This window comes from Gorilla gorilla, chromosome 9 (genome assembly GCF_029281585.2).
Source record: "Gorilla gorilla gorilla isolate KB3781 chromosome 9, NHGRI_mGorGor1-v2.1_pri, whole genome shotgun sequence".
NCBI lineage: Eukaryota > Metazoa > Chordata > Mammalia > Primates > Hominidae > Gorilla > Gorilla gorilla.
Genome location: NC_073233.2, coordinates 53,956,094 through 53,969,312, shown reverse-complemented (window position 1 = coordinate 53,969,312; position 13,219 = coordinate 53,956,094). Strand labels below are relative to the sequence as shown.

The 13,219-nt window shown below is 47.5% G+C and overlaps 1 protein-coding gene across 1 annotated transcript; it reads right to left on the bottom strand.

Annotated features, from left to right (window-relative positions):
* Window positions 1-248: 248 nt before the first annotated feature.
* Window positions 249-6,599, bottom strand: PTPMT1 (protein tyrosine phosphatase mitochondrial 1). Its single transcript, XM_019036550.4, has 4 exons — window positions 6,253-6,599; window positions 6,063-6,143; window positions 2,173-2,364; window positions 249-598 (listed from the first exon to the last, which is right to left on the bottom strand). The coding sequence occupies exons 1-4, from the start codon at window positions 6,424-6,426 to the stop codon at window positions 440-442; spliced, it is 606 nt and encodes a 201-aa protein (XP_018892095.1). The 5' UTR covers window positions 6,427-6,599; the 3' UTR covers window positions 249-439.
* Between the last annotated feature and the right edge of the window lie 6,620 nt (window positions 6,600-13,219).

Genomic DNA, 13,219 nt, shown 5'->3' with positions numbered 1-13,219 from the left:
CCCACTTCTCCAGATAGGATCCCTACTCCACAGGGCCAGTGAGATTCAGATTCTGACAGTGGCAGAGAGCCAGAGGTGAGTCTCCTTTTTTCAAGTGCTAAATGTTTTTTGAGTTGTGGTGCTAAATATTATTAGGCACAATATTAGGTACATAATAGATTTTTGTTAAAATACTTCTTTAGCCCTATTCAAGAAAAGACAATAGCCCCATCCCTGTTCTGTATCCCATGAATACAAGCCACACTAAATCTTTTCCTTTCTAGCCACACAACAGTGTTATTTCAAGAAAACAAAACAAGTCAGAGAAAGAAAAATTACCTATTACCTATTGGCACATTTCTGTTACATCAAGTCTGGGCTTAAGCCCTGTTGGTCCTGTTAAGCTTTTTTTGTTCTGTATCAAGCAGGAGTGTCTTGAGTTCTTTCTAATCCCCATACATCATGTCTTTGAAATGTCAAAAGTCCCATCCTTTGTTGTCCCTGCAGTAATCTGCTTGTGGAACTCTTTAAGAACATCCAGCTGGCCAGGCCTGATGTGGATGTATGACCGGATCTTGGCGATGGCTCTTACAGCCTCCTCTGGACTCCATTTGTGCACCTGAAGTACAGGGTTGGGAAATCAGCAGAGAAAGAAAGAAGCAGGTGTCAAGGTGCCCTTGACCCATGAGCAGGTGCTAAAGGACTCTAAGATTTCATTTCTTTGGAAACTCCATTTTGCAGGCATTAAAAATCATGCTGCTTGTATTATAAATGGGAGAGTACTGTAACCACTGCAGTCAGCCAGTCTCACAATACTATGCAACAGGTCAGGTGGAAAGTCAGTCTTTCTACCCAATTCTTGCTCTGCCAAATCCTAGAAAAAGAAAGTTGCACATGGGAAGCTGAGATCCTAAGTTCAAGACTGCCTCGGCCTACTCCACGTCCTCTCCGAGCTGGGCTTTTGGTTACAAGAATTTCTAGGAACGAGTATGCAATAGATGTTTTTATGCAACTTGTCACCATGGCTAGAAAAACAAGTAACTCATAATTTAAATAGGAGGGTTAACATGTCCTAAGGATACTCATTGGTTTAGAACTCAACAGAACCAAGAAAATACAGATTTCTAACTTGCTAGTTCAATTCTCACTTGGTGCAAAATACCCTCCTGAGACCCTGCTTCCAGCAGAGTCCTTATGACCAAAATTTTAATATTACTCAACTATATACACACTAGTCCACAGTAACACAAGGCCAGACTTAGCTATTCACATGACTTAGAAAATGCTCTGTGGGAGCCAGACGTTTTGTAACTTAGGTTACAAAATGATGATGGACTACAGGGTATTTGTTTCTCCTAAATATTTTTAAAGCATCCCACCTGCCAATTATGACAAATTAATAGGCAGAATCCAGTTTGGAGCCTGTTTCCAGAAACTAATATCCAGAACTTTACTCTGAAATACTTGAAGAAACTTGAGTACTATAAAGCTGAAAATGATCAGCACTATTATCTATGATATTGTTTCCTGACATGGTATTAGAACAAGTGTCTAGCTTTTTACTGGGGTTGAATAGCTTTTGCAACTCCGTTTTTAGAGTGCCCGCTATAGGCCAGCACTTGATGTAATTTCTTATTTAAACTTCATAATACATTTAGTTTGAGAAAATATGTTGCATAAGGCAGAAGTCACTTTTGCTGATCCTCACTGGCAGGCAGCAGAGCCCCAGGTTACCCTGTCACAAGGCTCAGGTGCTTTCCATCATACCAAACCACCTCCCAACAGCCTGAAATCAAGCACACAGCTCCTTCCAACAAGGCCCACCAGTAGACCAAGCTACTGAAGTTCTGGAAATCTGCTATAAATGGGACCAGAAAGACTTTTTTTTTTTTTGGAGACAGTTTCACTCTGTCGGCTATGCTGCAGTGCAGTGGCACAAATCACGGCTCACTGCAGCCTCTACCTACTGGGCTCAGGTGATCCTCCCATCTCAGCCTCCCAAGTAGCTGGGACTACAGGTGCACACCACCACACTGAGCTAACTTGTTGTATTTTTTGTAGAGACAGTTTTGCCATGTTGCCCAGGCTGGTCTCAAACTCCTGGGCTCAAGCCATCCTCCCATCTCAAGCCTCCCAAGGTGCTGGGATCATAAGTGTGTACCACGATGCCCAGCCCAGAAAGAACTTTTGTACCTGAATCAGGTATGCTGCCACCATAGTGGCACTCCTGGAGCGCCCAGCCTTACAATGCACGTAGACACACTGGCCCAGCGACTGGTACTTGAGAGCAAATTGGACTCCCTTCTGGAGGTTGTCCAAGGTGGGGATCCCAGTCATGTCTACTGTGCTGAGCCGCAGCTGCTCGACTCCTAGTCTCTTCCACTCCTGGAACCAGGTCCACCAGTATGAAAAAGAGAATGAAAAAAAACTATGTGGGTGGGATGATAAGGGGCTCCCAAGAAGCAGCAAAGCAACAAGGAAGTTTCAGGGTTTACCACAGTGGGAATACACTGTTGCCTGTTTTCTAAAATAGAAACTTCTTACAGAAATGCTTTTTTTTCCCCGTTCCAGGTGAGGACAGAAATGTCTTTAAAATGGCTGGCCTACATGGTTGGTTTTTCATCAAGCAACAGCTATGCTGCTGAGTTAGAATTATGTCCAAGATTTAAAGTGTTCTTTTTTTTTTTTTAAAGACAGAGTCTCGCTCTGTTGCCCAGGCTGTAGTACAGTGGCGTGATCTCAGCTCACCACAACCTCCACCTCTCAGTTTCAAGCGATTCTCCTGCTTCAGCCTCCCAAGTAGCTGGGACTACAGGCACGCACCACCAAGCCTGGCTAATTTTTGCATTTTTAGTAGAGACAGGGTTTCATCATGTTGGCCAGGCTGGTCTCGAACTCCTGACCTCAGGTCATCCGCCTGCCTCAGCCTCCCAAAGTGCTGGGATTACAGGTGTGAGCCACCACACCAGCAGGTAAAGTGTTCTTAAACTACCCTTTGGGTACTTGAATATTTAGCTGCAAGATATTAGCTATATACATTTTAGCTGCAAAAAATTCAGCTGCAAACGTCTTAACATTTTATTTTGGCCGGGCATGGTGGCTCACGCCTGTAATCCCAAGTTTGCAAGGCCAAGGCGGGCAGATCACCTAAGATCAGGAGTTTGAGACCAGCCTGGCTAACATGGGGAAACCCTGTCTCTACTAAAAATACAAAAATTAGCCATGCGTGGTGGTGGATGCCTGTAATCCCAGCTACTAGGGAGGCTGAGGCAGGAGAATTGTTTAGCCCTGGAGGGAGAGGTTGCAGTGAGCAGAGATCACACCATTGTACTCCAGCCTGGGAGACAAGAGCAAAACAACATCTCAAAAATATATATATATTTTATTTTAGAGACACGATCTTGCTATGTCACCCAGGTCAGAGAGCAGTGGTATGCAATCATGGCTCCTTGCAGCCTCAAACTCCTAAGCTCAAGCAGTCCTCCCACCTCAGCCTCCCAAGTAGCTGTGAGTACAGCTGCATGCCACTGTGCCTGGCTAATTTTGTTATTTTTGTGTGTGTGGAGATGGGGGTCTCGCTATGTTGCCCAGGCTGGTCTCAATCTCCTAGCCTCAAGCCATCCTGTCTCAGCCTTCCAAAATGCTGGGATTACAGGCATGAGCCACCAGGCCCAGCCAGTGTAATTTTTTTGCATAATTTTGGCACCTGTGTAGTGATTCAGCTGCAGATTTGGGGTACAATATTTTGCCAAGGCTTTCTATTTCTCTGTCCATAAGTCTCTTTTTTACCACTGTTTTTTGAGGGAACACATGGTAGAAAATAGGGTTATCATTTTAAAATTAAAACAATGGGCCGGGCATGGTGGCTCATGCCTGTAATCCCAGCACTTTGGGAGGCCAAGGCGGGCGGATCACGAGGTCAGGAGATTTAGACCATCCTGGCTAACACGGTGAAACCCCGTCTCTACTAAAAATACAAAAAAATTAGCCAGGCGTGGTGGCAGGTGCCTGTAGTCCCAACTTGGGAGGCTGAGGCAGGAGAATGGCATGAACCCAGGAGGCGGAGCTTGCAGTGAGCCGAGATCGTGCCACTGCACTTCCAGCCTAGGCGACAGAGCAAGACTCTGTCTCAAAAACAAAAACAAAAATAAAACAATGCACTGACCTTCATTAGTGCAATGTTATCACTTAGAAGAAATAGGTGGCCAGGTGTGGTGGCTCACGCCTGTAATCCCAGATTTTGAGAGGCCAAGGTGGGCAGATCATCTGAGGTCAGGAGTTCGAGATGACTTTGGCCAGCATGGCGAAACCCTATCTCCATAAAAAATACAAAAATTAGCCGGGCATGCTGGCAGGCACCTGAAATTCCAGCTACTCGGGAGGCTGAGGCAGGAGAATCACTTGAACTGGGAGGCAGAGGTTGCAGTGAGCTGAGATTACACCATTGCACTCCAGCCTGGGCAATGGAGTGAGACTCCATCTCAAAAAAAAGAAAAGAAAAGAAATAGAAATAAGGTCTCTGGCAACTGGGCAAACTTTATGCTTTAAGACGTCAGATATGCTCCAGCTACTCTTGTTATTAACCTCTTAATAATGAGTATCAGAGACTTTATGGTTCTAAATGAAGATCAGTAATTCTTTTTTTTTTTTTTTTTTGAGACGGAGACTCACTCTGTCGCCCAGGCTGGCGTGCAGTGGTGCAATCTCGGCTCACTGCAACTTCTGCCTCCTGGGTTCAAGCGATTCTCCTGCCTCAGCCTCCCAAGTAGCTGGGATTACAGGCGCCTGCCACCACGCCCGGCTAATTTTTTTGTGTGATTTTAGTACAGACAGAGTTTCACCATTTTGGCCAGGCTGATCTCAAACTCCTGGCCTCAGGTGATCCACCCACCTCAGCCTCCCAAAGTGCTGGGATTACAGGTGTGAGAGCCACCACGCCTGGCCAAGTCACAAATATTTTCAAGGTTTCAAAAAAATCCTCAGGTTGAAATAATAGTATCTTCATCATGCTATATCAGTAAAACAAATGAGAAAGATAATTGTTTAGTGCTATTAGATGCCAAACGCTATAAAGATAGGGCAACATTAAAAAAAAAATCAAATAGCTCAGATTGTAGATAACATCTTCTAATAACCATTGTGGAAGATTCCACAAACAGGCCAGTCACATTTAATGAAAGTTATGTTTTAGGCCTAAACTTTGTTATGAGAGAACTTTGGAGTTCCACCATGATTTCTAATATATGACTAAAAATTCCCCCAAATCAGAGCCAAATGAACTCTACAGTTTTCAATGGATAGTTCTATGAAAAATTTGGGGAGGGGAACATGTTAAGGGGGTGCTTTTCGTCTTACAGTTGGCAGGGCCTTCATCTGAAATCCCTAACACTGGGAATGCTGACCCATACTCAGAGCTCAAAGTGTAGAAAGAATGAATGAAATCAGGAAGGCATGGGAAAGTTGCCTTTCAATTTTAGTTTCTGATTTTGGTTACCGAAATAAGAACACATTACATTTGTTCACAAAGGAGAAATCAGGCTTTGTCAACTTCCACATTTTTTTTTTTTTTTTTTTTTTTTTTGAGACATTGTTTCACTCCTGTCGCCCAAGGCTGGGCTGGAATGCAACGGCGAGATGTCGGCTCACTGCAACCTCCACCTCCCGGGCTAAAGTGATTCTCCTGCCTTAGCCTCCCAAGTAGCTGGGAGTACAGGCGCACGCCACCACTCCCGGCTACTTTTTGTATTTTTGTAGGGACGGGGGCCTCGCCATGTTGCCCAGGCTGGTCAGGAACTCCTGGGCTCAAGTGATCTGCCCGCCTCCTCCTCCCGCCTCCCAAAGTGCTGGGATTACAGGCGTGAGTCACCGCGCCCGGCCCAACTTGAACTTTTAAATAAACGCCTTTCACAGCTTCTAGCCTAACTCCAGGTGCCATTTAGAGGCACAGACCAGAGGCAAAGCAGCTTGAGACACCTGGCTCCGGGGCATGGTGACCTCCCCCACACTTCTCTAGCCGTCCCAGGCTCAGGGCGGTGGGCGAAGGGAGCGGGCCCCCGAGCCTGCCCCTCGGCCCGGTCCCTCACCTGTGAAGAGTTGCACAGAAACCTCGTCTCGTACTCCTCGTTCATGGTGATCACCCCGCGCACGTTCTCGTCCTGTACCAGCTGCCTAGGCAAAGAGGTGGCTCAGCAAAGACGGTGGAGACCCCAGCGGCCCAACAGGGACGGAGCGGCGGGGACGGGGCAGGGGCCCGGGCTCCCCGGCCCGGCTCACCTGGCGCGTCAAGCTCCGCAACGGCAGCGCGCCCAGCAGCACGGTGGGGTCGATGCGGTGGTACCAGTCCCGGTGCGCCCGACCCGGCACCTTCCCGCGGAACAGGGTGTAGAGCAGCGTCGGGTAGAAGAGCACCCGCGCCAGGCCGGCCTCCAGCAGCGCGGTGGCCGCCATCCCGGCCCGGCGCAGCGGCGACCCGTCGGCCCCCGCGCTCGCGGTCCGGACCCGCGAGAAGAGCAGGCGGGTGCCGGGGCGGGGCTGCCAGCTGCACTAGACCTCTCGCGGGCTCGCACCGGGTGACGGCGGGGACTAGCCTGGACTCTGGGGGACTGGCGGGACTCTGGAGGAGGGCCCGGCGGCCTCGGGGGAGGGACCGAGGTCTCCTGGGCGGGAAACTGGGACCCCGGCGAAGGGAGAGCGCGTCGCAGGCCAGACACGTGTGAGCCCCGTAGCGTGGGAAACTGAGGCCCCCGCCTGTGGCCGGTGACCTCCCTCCTCCGAGGGAGGGGGGTGTGACCCCAGGTGAGAGGGGCAGGAAGGACCCCTGCGTGTGGAACTGTGACTCCGGCCAAGGGAGGAGGGGACACTCCCCCCAACCCTCGACCAGAGGAAGGGGGCAGTGACCCCAGGTGCGGGTGTGACCCCGCCAAAGGGAAGACAAGACAAGGAGAGGCTGTGTGGCGGGGTAGCCCTGAAGAGGAGAGTGGAAGGGCTTAGAGCTTTCAAACAGAGGAGCTACCTGGGTGAGGGCCTGATCCCAGGGTGAACAGGGGTCCTGGGTTGAGGTCGCCTTTCTCCTCCCCTCCCCTGTCCTAGGACAGGGCTCCCTCCCTCATCTGACCAAACAGCAGTGTTTACATAGCAGGAAAAAATAGGAAAACATACATTATATTAATATATCCTTAAGAAAAATATTATGAAGAGCTCAAATATAAAACCTGCAACCTACAAAAAGGTAAGAAGAATGGTTGTAATGCCAGCTATTTACTTTTTGTTTGTTTGTTTTGAGACGGAGTCTCACTCTGTTGCCCAGGCTAGAGGGCAGTCGCAAGATCTCAGCTCACTGCAACCTCCGCCTCCCGGGTTCAAACGATTCTCCTGCCTCAGCCTCCCGAGTAGCTGGGATTACAGGTGCATGCCACCACACCCAGCTAATTTTTGTTTTTAGTAGAGACGAGGTTTCACCTTGTCGGCCAGGCTGGTCTCGAACCTAAGGTGATCCGCCCACCTCAGCCTCCCAAAGTGCTGGCATTACAGGCATGAGCCACTGCACCCGGCCCAAGCATCTGGTGGAGTTTTTGTTTTTTGTTTTTTGTTTTTGAGACAGAGTTTCACTATTGTCACCCAAGCTGCAGTGCAATGGCGTGATCTCAGCACACTGCAACCTCTGCCTCCCAGGTTCAAGCAATTCTCCTGCCTCAGCCTCCCAAGTAGCTGGGATTACAGGTACATGTCACCACGCCCAGCTAAGTTTTGTATTTTTAGTGAGATGGCTTCAACATGTTGACCAGGCTGGTCTCAAACTCCTGACCTCAGGTGATCCATCCCCCTGGCCTCCCAAAGTGCCAGGATTACAGGCATGAGCCACCGCGCCCAGCTTTCTTTCTTTTTTTTTTTTTTTTTTGTATTTTTAGTAGAGATGGGGTTTCACCATGTTGGCCAGGCTAGTCTTGAACTCCTGACCTATGGTGATCTGCCAGCCTCAGCCTCCCAAAGTGTTGGGATTACAGGCATGAGCCACACGCCCGGCCCAAGCATCTGGTGGAGATTTTGTTTGTTTGTTTGTTTTTAAGATAGAGTTTCACTCTTGTCACCCAAGCTGGAGTGCAATGGCGTGATCTCAGCTCACTGCAACCTCTGCCTCCCAGGTTCAAGCAATTCTCCTGCCTCAGCCTCCCGAGTAGCTGCCACCATGCCCAGCTAAGTTTTGTATTTTTAGTAGAGACAGGGTTTCACCATGTTGGCCAGACTGGTCTCAAAGTCCCGACCTGAGGAGATCCGTCCCCCTCGGCCTTCCAAAATGCCGAGATTACAGGCATGAGCCACCGTGCCCAGCCCATCTGGTGGTTTTAAAAGATTCATTTTCTTTTTTTTATATTTTGTTTTTGAGACGGAGTCTCCTTCTATTGACTAGGCTGAAGTGTAGTGGCGCCATCTCCACTCACTGCAATCTCCACCTCCCGGGTTCAAGCAGGTCTCCTGCCTCATCCTCCCCAGTAGCTAGAACTACAGGTGCCCACCACCATGCCTGGCTAATTTTGTGTGTGTTTTTAATAGAGACGGGGTTTCGCCATGTTGGCCGGGCTGCTCTTGAACTCCTGACCTCAGGTGTTCCACCCGCCTTGGTCTCCCAAAGTGCTGGGATTACAGGCGTGAGCCACCGCACCCAGCCTAATTTTAGAATATTTTCATTGCCCTCAAAATAAGCCCCTTATCCATTAGCAGAGACTCACCATTTTCTCCCAATCATCCTCCAGCCTTAGGCAAACACTACTAACCTGCTTTCTGACTGTATAGATTTACATGTTTAGCATGTTGAGGGCATTTCTTTTTACTTTTCTTTTTTTTTTTTTTTTCCTAGGAAACAGGGTCTCACTGTCACCCAGGCTAGAGTGCAGTGGCAGCGTGATCATGACTCACCGTAGCCTCGACCTTTTGGGTGCAAGCAATCCTCCTACCTCAGCCTCCCAAGGAGTTGAGACTACAGACGCGTGCCACGATACCTGGCTAATTTTTTATTATTTGTAGCGATGGGGTCTCACTATGTTGCCCAAACTGATCTCGGGACTGGGCACAGTGGCTCACACGTGTAATCCCAGCACTTTGGGAGGCGGAGGCAGAGGCAGGCAGATCACCTGAGGTCAGGAGTTTGAGACCAGCCTGGCCAACATGGTGAAACCCCGTCTCTACTAAAAAAATACAAAAATTAGCCAGGTATAATAGTGGGCACCTGTAATCCCAGCTACTTGGGAGGCTGAGGCAGGAGAATCACTTGAACCTGGGAGGTGGAGTTTGTGATAAGCCAAGATCGCGCCACTGCACTTCAGCCTGGGTGACAGAGTGAGACTCCATATCAAAAAAACAAAAACAAAAAAAAACAAAAACTGATCTGGAACTCCTGGGCTCAAACAATCCTCCTGATTTGGCCTCCCAAAGTACTGGGATTACAGGTCTGAACCACTGCATCCAGCCTAGGGTATTTCAAATAAATGGAGTGATACAATATGTGTTCTTTGTATCTGGCTGCCTTTTTTTTTTTTTTTTTTTTTGAGATAGAGTTTCACTCCTGTTGCCCAGGCTGGAGTGCAATGGTGTGATCTTAGCTCACTGCAACCTCTACCTCCTGGGCTCAAGCAATTCTCCCACCTCAGCCTCCTGAGTAGCTGGGACCACAGGTGCGTACCACCACACCTGGTGGCGAATTTTTGTATTTTTGGTAGAGACAGGCTTTCACCATATTGCCCAGGTTGGTCTCAAACTCCTGGACTCAAGCGATCTGCCTGCCTCAGCCTCTCTAAGTGCTGGCATTACAGGCTACCCCACCCAACTTTTTTTTTTTTTTTTTTTTTTTTTTTTGAGATGGAGTTTCACTCTTGTTACCCAGGCTGGAGTGCAATGGCACAATTTCAGCTCACCACAACCTCCACCTCTCAGGTTCAAGCAATTCTCCTGCCTCAGCCTCTCTAGTATCTGGGATTACAGGTATGCACCACCGCTCCTGGCTAATTTTGTATTTTTAGTAGAGACGGGGTTTCTCCATGTTGGTTAGCCTGGTCTCGAACTCCCGACCTCAGGTGATCAGCCTGCCTCGGCCTCCCAAAGTGCTGGGATTACAGGTGTGAGCCACTGCGCCCGGCTTTTTTTTTTTTCTTAATAGATATCAGTTGTGTGTTGATACCTGTCTTATGCTTAGAATGTTTTCAAGGTTCGTCCATGTTGTAGCAAGTATCAGGACTGTCCTTCTTTTTATTGCCAAATAATATTTCAATGTATGGACAGACCACATGTTTTTCTCCATTTATCAGTTTATGGACATTTGAGTTGTTTCCACTTTTGGCTATTTTGAACAATGCTGCTGGGAACATTTGCATACAACTTACAGACATAGGTTTTCATTTCTCTTGTATATTTGACTAATCATGGAATTGTTAGGTCATAGGGTAGTACTGTGTTTAACCTTTTGAAGAACTGTCAGTTTTCCAAAGTGGACTGCACCTTTTTGCATCCCCACCAGGAGAGTATGGAGGGTTCCAATGTTGCCACATGGTTGCCAACACTTATTATCTGTCTTTCATTATAGCCATTTTAGTGGGTGTGGTGTCTCTTTGTGGAATAAACTTTTTTTTTTTTTTTTTTTGAGATGGAGTCTCGTTCTGTCGCCCAGGCTGGAGTGCAGTGATGCGATCTCGGCTCACTGCAAGCTCCGCCTCCCGGGTTCATGCCATTCTCCTGCCTCAGCCTCCCAAGTAGCTGGGACTACAGGCGCCCGCTACCACACCCGGCTTATTTTTTGTATTTTTAGTAGAGACGGGTTTCTCCATGTTAGCCAGGATGGTCTCAATCTCCTGACCTCGTGATCCACCTGTCTCAGCCTCCCAAAATGCTGGGATTACAGGCCTGAGCCACCTCACCCAGCGAAATACACTTTTTTTTTTTTTTTTGAGACAGAGTCTCACTCTGTTGCCCAGGCTAGAGCACAGTGGCATGATCTCCACTCACTACAAGCTCTGCCTCCCGGGTTCACGCCATTCTCCTGCCTCTGCCTCTCAAGTAGCTGGGACTACAGGCGCCCACCACCACGCCCGGCTAATTTTTTGTATTTTTAGTAGAGACGGAGTTTCACCATATTAGCCAGGATGGTCTCGATCTCCTGACCTCGTGATCTGTCCGCCTCGGACTCCCAAAGTGCTGGGCTTACAGGCGTGAGCCACTGCGCCCAGCCAGAATAAACTTTTAAATGTGGAATAATTTAGATGCACAGAAAGGTTTTAAAAATAGTACTGAGAGTCCATTATGCCCACCCCCCTCCAATGTTAACATTATTTTTGGGAACAGCTTTATTGAGGTATAATGCATATGCCTTGTCACCCTCCTAACTATACAATTCAGTGTTTGTTAATATACTCACAGGGTTGCACAACTATCACCAATATCTAATTTTAGAGCATTTCATCATCCCAAAAAGAAATCCTATACCCATTAGCAATCACTCCCCATTCCCTCATTCCCTGACAACCACGAATCGACTTTCTGTCTCAGTGGATCTGCCTATTCCAAACATTTCATATACATGGATTCATACAACATGTGGTCTTTGTATATTCATGTACACATATTGATAAAGATCATTATAACCATATAGATGAAATGTTTTGTTTTTTGTTTTTGAGACAGTCTCACTCTGTCACCCAGGCTGGAGTGCAGTGGCACATCCTCCACTCACTAAAACCTCCACCTCCTGGGTTCAGGCGATTCTCATGCCTCTGGCCTTTTCTGTTCTTTTTTTTATTGAGACGGTCTCACTCCCATCACCCAGGCTGAGAGCAGTGGTGTGATCTTGGCTCAGTGCAGCCTTGACCTCCCAGGCTCAAGTGATCCTCCCACCTCAGCCTCCCCGGTAGCTGGGATTACAGGCGTGCACCACCACGCCCAGCTAATGTTTGTACAGATGGGGTTTTGCCATGTTGCCCAGGCTGCTCTTGAACTCCTGAGCTCTAGCAATCTGCCTAACTCAGCCTCCCAAAGTGCTGGGATTACAAGTGTGAGCCACAACGTCTGGCTTTTTTTTTTTTTTTTTTTTTTTTTTTTTTGAGATAGAGTCTTGCTCTGTCACCAAGGCTGGAATACAGTGGCATGATCTCTCCTCACTGCAACTTCTGCCTCTTGGGTTCAAGCGATTCTCCTGGCTCAGCCTCCTGAGCAGCTGGGATTATAGGCATGCAGCAAAATGCCTGGCTAATTTTTATATTTTTAGTAGAGATGGGGTTTCACCATGTTGGCCAGGCTGGTCTCGAACTCCTGACCTCAGGTGATCTGTCCACCACAGCCTCCCAAAGTGCTAGGATTACAGGCATGGGCCACTGCACCCGGCCTCTGCTTTTTTCACTCAGTGATATCTGTGAATATTATATTGTCGGTGCAATAGAGGTAGATTTACTTTATTCTTTTCAAAAAGTTACATAGGCCGGGTGCCATGGTTCACATCTACCTGAGGTGGGATGATCGCTTGAGCCTAGGAGTTTAAGATCAGCCTGGGCAACAGAGTGAGACCCCAGCTCTACAAAAAATTAAAAAATTACCTGGGCATGGTGGCACGTGCCTGTAGTCCCAGCTACTTGGGAGGCTGAGATGGTAGGATCACCTGAGCCTAAGAAATCAAGGCTAAAGTGAGCAAGCTGTGCCACTGCATTCCAGCCTGGCCACAGAGTGAGACCTTGTCTCACAAAAAAAAAAAAAGGCCGGGCGAAGTGGCTCATGCCTATAATCCCAGCACTTTGGAAGCCTGAGGCGGGCAGATCACAAGATCAGGAGATGGAAACCATCCTGGCCAACATGGTGAAACCCCATCTGTAGTCTGTGTGCCTGTAGTCCCAGCTACTCAGGAGGCTGAGGTAGGAGAATTGCTTGAATCCGGGAGACGGAGGTTGCGGTGAGCTGAGATTGCGCCACTGCACTCCAGCCTGGGAGACAGAGCAAGACTCCGTCTCGAAAAATACATATATAATATATATTATATTATTATATATAACATATTATATATTATATTATATATAACATATTATATTATATGCAACACATTATATAACATATATATTATGCATAACATCATATTACTATATATAACATATATATTACATATTATATGTAATATATTACATATTGCATTATATACAATATATTATGTGTTATACATATATTATATGTAATATATTACATATATTACACAAATATATATTATATTGCACAT